Here is an 8,373-nt window from a genome sequence, read left to right as displayed (position 1 = left end):
TGACCCCAGTGCTCTTCCTGCCATGGCAGGGGGTCGGACTAGATGATCTGCTCAGGTCCCTTCTGACCCTAGAAACTATGAAACTATGAAACATGAAAGCCCTTCCCAGCACCAGGGGAACCCAGGCCACTTCCTGCCAGATGAGAACCCATGTGCCTGAAGATTTATGCTCTGTCTTGGTGCTTCTCTCTGTCCCAGTAAATCTTTTATATTCTACACACAGCTTTGGCAGGAGGGTTGTGAGTCCCCTGGCTCTAGAGTGACCTATTGCCTGGTGGTTAGGGCACTCTTGTGAGTGGAAGATGTGGGTTGGGACCCCTTGAGATGAAGAAAGGAATTATAAACTGAGTTTCCTGCAGCCTGAGCGATCACTGACAATGAGATATAGGAGAAAGGGGGGAATTGCTCATTATCTGCCCTGCTGGCTCCAGCTGTGTTTTGAGAGAAAGCTTAGGCACCCATTTTGAGGAGAACATAGTTTCATGGTTGGTAGGGTCGGAAGGGACCTGGGTGGAACATCAAGTCCAACCCCCTGCCATGGGCAGGAAAGAGTACTGGGGTCAAACAACCCCGGCAAGGTGGCTGTCTAGTCTCCTTTTGAAGACCCCCCAGGGTAGGAGCGAAATTGGTTCCAGATCCTAGCCGCCCTGACTGTGAAGTACTACTCCAACTGTGACCTGACCAATGTCATATAGAGGGGGAGGATCACCTCCTTGGACCTGCTCGTGATGCAGCTGTGGATGCATGACATGTTGCAGCTAGCCTTCCTGACTGCGTCCCCACATTGGCAGCCCATATTCATCTTGGAGTCTATAATGGATTATCCACATTGTGGGTTGAGAATCCCCAAGTGAAGTGTCTAATCCTGGAGAGGGAGTGAGCTTCAGATCTGCGCCTATGCTCAGTTTCCTGTTACTTAGCATGGCAACATCCTGCTTGATATACTGGCTTCTAGGATTTCCATTCTGAGGCACCGGGTACAGTCGTGCCAACTCCTGCAAAACAACCGTGAGACTTCTGATTTCTAAGTCAAATTAACCTTAACTCATGATCTCTGGATAGAGAGATCAAATCTTGGGATATTTTCTTCTGGTGCATGTGGAGAGCTCCATGCTAGCAAATCTGTGGAGGGGAAGGGGTGGGGGCAGAGGGAATGGGTAGGAAGTTGCAGATCAAGGCCCCCGCAGTAAGGGAGGGAGTGGGGCTGGAATGAATGGGGTCCTGGGGCGGATCATGCTGCTCATCCGGAGGGGTGGGTGGCTCCCTGCCACTGCATGCACCCCTGGGGGAAGCCACGGGGGGGCGTGCCTCCCGTATTTGTGCCCAGAGTGGAGGTGGGCTGCGGGCTGGGGCTGTGTGCTCTCCTGGCTTTGCCTTAGAAGCTGTGCACTGGCTGCGCTGCGTGTCCCCTGCCCACCTGGCAGCGTCACAGCAGAGCCCCAGCCCACAGCAGGCAGCCTGCCTCCACCTTGGGCACAAATCTGGGGGGCACATGGCCCTCATACCTCCCCCATGGGTACATGCAACAGCAGGGAGCCACACACCCCTCCACCACACCCCTAGATGAGCCACCTGCGGCTCTGTTGTCACCTGTCTCTGTGCCTGCCCCTTGCTCCCAAGCTGTAGCCCCCTCCACCCCCCCAGGCTTGTGGGTGCCCCTCATTCCTGACCCACATTGCCCCACATCCTAACAGGGCATGTGGGAACTCTGCTCCCCCTACACACACCCACAGCCCCCCCATTTTAAAAATGGCATCTCATGATTTAGATTTCAAATCTTTTGATTTTTTTTTTTTTTTTAAGGCTTTGTCTCATGATTTTTGATAGGGTGCGGTTGGCAATACTGCAGATATCCTCTGCTTTGTGTAGGGAGTGTAAACATCCACCTCGGAGCTGTGGATTATACCGTGGGGAGTAGATGTTCAAGTTCCTTTTGGGTGTATGTGCCTAAGCCTCTCTCTGGCTCAGTTCCCCATGGAAAAATTTTGCTTTCCACCTCTCAGGGGTTTTACGAGGCTAAATGCACTACAGTTTTGGAAACTGCTCGCATATTACGTTAATGGACCCAGGTAAGTATCTTGAATAGTGACATCACCAGTTATCAGTCTAACCACTACCACATGTTAGCATTTTACACAGTCATTTACACCTTCAAGCTAATCCTTGTAACACTAGGGGCTAGAGGTATTTATTCATTGTATGCATGCTAGAAAATGAAGGCACACTCCATGTTTTGTAGCCTCTGGGAAGTAAATGCACATTTTAACTTGTAGTTCCTGTAGCTGCAGGAGGGAGATGGAGTGCTTTCTTTCCTTTGACTTCAGCTGTGAGCCTCCTATCTGCTACACAGAGGAGCCTGATAGAAAGCTGTGGTAGAGGGAAAGAGGAACTGTTATAGGCTGGGATGGGTGGTAGGAAGGAAGAAAGGGAGCAGGGAAAGTCTATTCTCTCTGAATAATTCCAGTTTCCAAATAATTCCAGCATCTTTTCTTGCTGGCCATAATTTTCTTAAGCAGAGAGAAATGGGTGACTTTGGGATTTCATTGTAGTCTCTGCTGGTCTGAAAAGCAGCTGTGAAACTACCGTGTTTAAATTAAATTTGCTGCCTCTTGGCTGTTAAAAGAATAAGAAACAGAGTACCTGAGCTTTCTATCTACACACTGTGGGGAGGGGGAAGAGGAAATATTACTTTACATTTGAATAGCTAATTTTGAAGCCATCAGAGTTGGTTGACTTCTGTAGAAATTGATTAAGTAGACTTGCATATTCAGCAGGATAAGGCACCCATTTAACCATCATGAATGGGCAAGACAAATCCTGCCTTTGCTATCACTTTCTGTGTGTGGGTGTGTGCTTACAACTATGGATTTGCCAATGTTTACTGTTTACTGGAGGACTTGTATTGAGGGGCTGCTGACAACTTTGTTTGCAGGGTGGATTTGATGTAAATCATGATTCAAATCACTGTTTAGCAGGGCGGATTTCCTTTAAACATAATATAAAACGATTTGTTGTTTTCTACAAAAAGTGCATTGTTGTTTGACATCCTTTATTCATTTAACTTTTTGAAACTTTGCACTTTTAGAGAAAGGTAATGGCTTGACTGTGTGTATACAAATTTGCAGAGACACAATAGGACTGATGAGTGGTAGGACAATAGGACTGATGGATCAGGTCTGTTATGGTTCATCTCCATATACTGCTGTTAGCAAGGATGTTATCTCTGGAGACACAAATCCACAGTTTGAGAACTGAAGCTAAGCATCACAGAGATGCTTAATGGGATCTTCTAAACTGAGCACTAAGTCCCATTGTGTAGAGTGGTTTTCTTTAATCTTACCTCCCAAATTTGTGTGTGGTGTTTTTTTTTTAAATAAATGATTGTATGATTGGGGAAGGAGAAAACCCTTGGTCTCAAGTGGCAGCAGGGTGTATAAAATTCCAGATTTGCAACTGACTGTCTCTGCAACAAAATACAATAGTGCCAGTTTTATTTATGGGTCTGGGATGCGTGAGATATTGGCCCAAATAATGGAATTGGCAAAGCATAGAGCCACAACTCTAAGTCAAGTTTATGTAGTTAATGTCAAGTCTGCCAACTTCAAGTGTCCCTTAACGATTAAAGAAATAAGTGTTGGAAAATCCATTTCAGATGTACAAACTATTAGGTAACTCTTTTTTAGACGTGATGATGGATTGTGATTGGGTGACTGGGATTGAGTCTTTAAGTAAAGCTGTACCATTAACTTCTCAGTTCCGATGAACTAAGTTGTATAACAAGTAGTGAGTGAAACGCTGCCTTTTTTAAATAAAAAAATGCAGTTTATACTAAACTTCTACTACAGCCTAAAGTGTTCCCTGAATAACTTTTTCAGACGTCAGCATCTGAACTGATTTATTGGGGACTGCCAGCTGGATGTTTTAAATATGAAGTTAATCTTTTTATAATCTCATAGCGTCTTTTAATTCAAAAGGATTCCAAGTGTTTTCCTAAGCTCCTCTTCATGCATGGGAATTATTTCAATTTAAGTGTAGCCACATGTGCGTTTGAGTGTGGCAACAGTATGTACACAAAGTAGCAACTGTATATATTATAGCATATTGCATCTGTTATAAAATGGAAAAGCACAGGAAGTGAACTATAATACCACATTCAGTGGCAACTGTGTGGAGATTTTGGGTAGGTTAGGGGTGGGCGGTTATCTTGGCTGGAGGGCCACTTCAGGAATTTGGGTGTGCTGTTGCAGAGGGCTATTAGGCCCTAGGCCTGCCCACCCTGCACCCACCACAGGGGGCGCTGGATGGAGCGGGTGGGTGGGGTCTCCATGGAGACTGCCTGGGACTCCCGTGGGCAGGGTGCATTTAGCTGGGTGGATGACATATGGCTACAGGCAGGGGGGAGCAGTGTCTGGGAACAGGACAAGAAGGGACTAGGGCTGGGATCGTGGCGTGGTGGGTTGTGCCTGGGCTGGGCAAAGCCCTGGAACCCGCCACAAGCCGGATAAAATCCCTTGGTGGGCTGGATCTGGCCCACGGGCTGTATTTTGCCCACCCCAGGGAAAGGTAATCAACCAAATTTAGCATTTGATGAGGGCCCCAAGGATGACAACATATTGGTTGTAAAAATGCAAAGCATCCTAACTGTTACAATTTTTTACTTTGATTTTATTGTCTTGAGCACTGTAGTGATCATTAATTTTCTCTTTGATTTGTATTTAGTCAATAATAAAAGAACAGTTTTCATTGCTCCTTCTTGCAAAATATGTGTTTTCTTTGAGTACTCTTGCTTAAGGTCAACATGATACTGCCTAGCTTGCAAGATCTGATTTAGGTCACCATTGAGGTTCGCAGGTTACACTGAAACAAGTAAAGACTTAATCCAGTGTTGCTTCTGCCATATTAACACCAGCCCACTCCCATTGCAAAATATAGGCTTCTTTTGCTGGAAGCCTAGTATTTGTTAGGAAAGACAAAACTCTTCCTTGACAAAACTATTCAGAATGTTTTGAACTTTGACTTTCTTCTTACTCAGATCTCATTGTGTATCATCAGAAATGCCATGAAATATTTTACTGTGGAGCTCTTAACTACATATTGTTAAAAATAGACATCTAACCATGAAACTTGTTTTGAGAAAATTGTTTTGTTTCTCCTGAAGATTCGAGAGACTGGTGAAAGACCTAGTAATGAGGAGATCTTACGGTTCTCTAAACTGTTTGAAGATGAGCTAACGCTGGACAATCTTACTAGGCCTCAGCTGGTCGCTCTCTGTAAACTCTTGGAACTTCAGTCAATTGGGACAAATAATTTTCTGCGCTTCCAGTTGACGATGAAGTTGAGAACCATAAAAGCTGATGACAAAGTAAGTCATGTTAAACCTGGTGTGAAAAAATGCTTAGCACTATCACCACTGTAATGTGCCAGTGCTTTCTTTATGGCCATCTACTTATATTGTAGATTAAAATAAAAAATTACAGTAATTCAGCAAGAAGTCTCAAGGCTTAAAAGTACACTTTAAATTTGGGGGAATAAACGCTGCCCCTCCTATTAAAAACAATGCAATGCATTCACTTAGACTTTTATTTTCATCCTTATTCTAAACTTTCTCAGATTGCATATCCGAAATACTATATTTATGAAAATTTGATTGCGCAGTTTGGAACTTTATGGTAATTCTTGAAAGCTGCAAGATATTGACCAACTCTTGTTTCAAGCACCAAGACTATTATCACAGCAGCCTCTAGTGGTCACCTTTAAAAATCTAAATATTATGGCCATATACTACACTATCTTGCATTCTGTTAACTCCTTAATTTGTTTGCTACACATGAATGTTTGTTTGTTTGACTTGCATAGCTTATAGCTGAGGAAGGAGTTGATATCCTGACTGTTAAAGAACTGCAGGCAGCATGTCGAGCAAGAGGTATGAGAGCTCTTGGTGTAACAGAAGACCGTCTAAGGGAACAGCTTAAACAGGTATGTGACCTGCATGATCTAAGAGAGGCTGCTAGACTGGGAGTCAGGAGATCTGGGGTCTGGTACTGACTTTCACTGTTACCTTAAGCTAGTCATTTCACCTCTGTGCCGCTTTTTGCTCCAGCCTTTGTTTTGTCCACTCTAGTTCTTTGCTCAAATAGCTGATGTAGGGATTTTGCGGAGGGGAGGGGAGAGCATTTATATGATGCCAGCCACAAATGGACTTGAATCTTTATGGTCACTTGCAGACGCACTTGCTGCTTTGAACTAAACATCAAATACATCTAGAATAAGTTTCTCAGCAGTGTTCTTAATCTTTTTAGAAACAAGAATATTTGTATGGCCTGCATTGCCTATGAGCTTGGCTGCTTCTAAAATCAGTAGTTGCACATTTGAGTGCCTATTAAGTTTACTACACAGCCTCAATTTCCTGGTTTATTCCTAAAGTTGGTGAATATTGTTTCATAGTGCTGCTTTGTACTGAATGGCAGTTGTTTAGTTCTGAACCATTAGGAAAAGTGGGAATGTCTTTCAGCTGGGTTTAAATCTTTGCTAGGGGTGCACTGATAACTATTTTTTGGCCAATACTGATGGCTGATTACTAACCAGCCAGATTGGCTGATATTGATCCAATAGTCAATATGCAGCTTGGCAGCTTGGAGAGCAGCATCTGGTCAGTAAGTTTGTGGGGGGGGAGGAGTGGAGATGGTGATTGAGGCCCCCATGGTGAGGGAGGGAGTGGGGCAGGTGCTGTACAGCCAGGGCAGGCCATGGGACGGAACCACAAGTGGCTTATCTGGGGGGCGGCTCCTGCCAATGCATGCACTCTGGGGGCATGTGCCCCCTGGATTTGTGTGAGGGGCGAGGATGGGCTGCCTGCTGTGGCCTCTTCCTGGCAGGGAAGCTGAGCTGGGGCTCTACTCGGGGTGGGTGGCGCTGGGAGATGGGGGGATTACAAGGGGGGGCTGCACCCAACCTAAAATTCCCTATAGCCCCCTTCCAGCACTGCCATCACCCACCCTGAGCTCAGACCTGGCCTAGCTCCCACCTCCCCCTCCCCCCCCCCGGAAGAGGCCATCACAGCTTCTGGCCCTGAGCCCACAGTGGGCAGCCTGCCCTCGCCCCAAACACAGATCTAGGGCGCACATGCCCCCATGCCTCTCTTGGGGGTGTGCACAGAGGCGGAAGCCACCTCCGCTCTTTCCCCTCTGCTGTCAGGACAAGCCATCTGCAGCTCCATCCGAAGCCCCGTCTTAGCTGGGCAGCACCTGTCCGTGTCCCAGCCCCACTACTTCCCTCACTATGGGGCCTTGATCTGTCCCCTGTCCCTCCCCCCCCATGCTCCTTCTCTTCCCCCTGACAGACTTACCAGCTGGATGCTGCTCTCCAAGTTGCTGGCTGTGTTCTTGGCCATGTGCAGGCTGTGGCTGCACATACATGAGGGATTTATTGGTGACATTATCAGCCACATCCACATCAGCCAAAAAAAGCTGATTGCTGATAATGTCAATTTTGCTTTTATTGGTGCCAGTACAATATGGACTGATGTATCAGTGCACCTCTAACCTTTGCCTACTGCTCTTGTTAAGCATTTGTTTTGAATGATACATTAATTTTTCATACTACCCTGAAGAACAGGCTGACTGAGCCAAAAATGCATGTGGACTGAAACAAGTACATATTTTTAAATTGCGCCTTGCCCCCCCCCCCCCCCCAAAGGGCTAGAAAGTTACCATTTAATTCTGCTCTGTGAGGTTAATCTTAGTGGCATCTTATATAATGGTATCACTTTTTTCTAAAAGAGCTGGGTAGAGGCCTTTTCTAAGGGAGTTGCATAGAGGATTAGGGCAAAGCATTTTTCTCAAGGTTATGTTCTGCAGCTTGGGATACGTGTCACTGATTCTTTGCATTAACAGTGCCTTTTGGCTAAGGATCTCAGTTGTGTTTGTGTGTCAGGCTTTTTGTGTTGTTTGTGTGCACATATATATGTATTATATGCTCCATCTGTAAATTAAAAAGGAAGCTTCTATTTGTTGTGGGGTTTTCAGTGACATAAATATAGCATTACTGCTTATCTTTTGAATTTACAGTGGCTAGATCTGCACCTGAATCAGGAAATCCCTACATCGTTGCTTATTTTATCCAGAGCTATGTACCTTCCGGATACCCTTTCACCAGCTGATCAGCTCAAAACAACACTTCAGACACTACCAGAAAGTGTGGTAAGTTATGCTTTGTGTAACCAATAACAGTTTTTCAGAAAAACAGCTGAAAATATATCTTCTGCATATAAGCGTTAATTATACCAGTGCTATGTTTTAGCTTGTTATTGGCTCCGAGGTTGTCATAGATTTCGCAGACATTAGGGCTGGAAGGGACCTCGGAAGATCACCGAGT

General features: G+C 45.3%; 1 protein-coding gene across 2 annotated transcripts in view; it reads left to right on the top strand.

The window, feature by feature from the left end:
* LETM1 (leucine zipper and EF-hand containing transmembrane protein 1) overlaps window positions 1-8,373 on the top strand; it is a 60,940-nt gene that overhangs the window by 35,540 nt on the left and 17,027 nt on the right. For both annotated transcript variants that reach the window (XM_019526109.1, XM_019526108.1), the window contains exons 6-8: window positions 5,159-5,362; window positions 5,857-5,976; window positions 8,067-8,198. In XM_019526109.1, coding sequence (XP_019381654.1) covers window positions 5,159-5,362; window positions 5,857-5,976; window positions 8,067-8,198 — 456 coding nt within the window. The remainder of the gene's footprint in view (window positions 1-5,158; window positions 5,363-5,856; window positions 5,977-8,066; window positions 8,199-8,373) is intronic.

Source organism: Gavialis gangeticus, unplaced genomic scaffold, assembly GCF_001723915.1.
Source record: "Gavialis gangeticus isolate Ggan-Ray unplaced genomic scaffold, GavGan_comp1, whole genome shotgun sequence".
Lineage (NCBI taxonomy): Eukaryota > Metazoa > Chordata > Crocodylia > Gavialidae > Gavialis > Gavialis gangeticus.
This window is presented reverse-complemented; position numbering and strand designations above follow the sequence as displayed.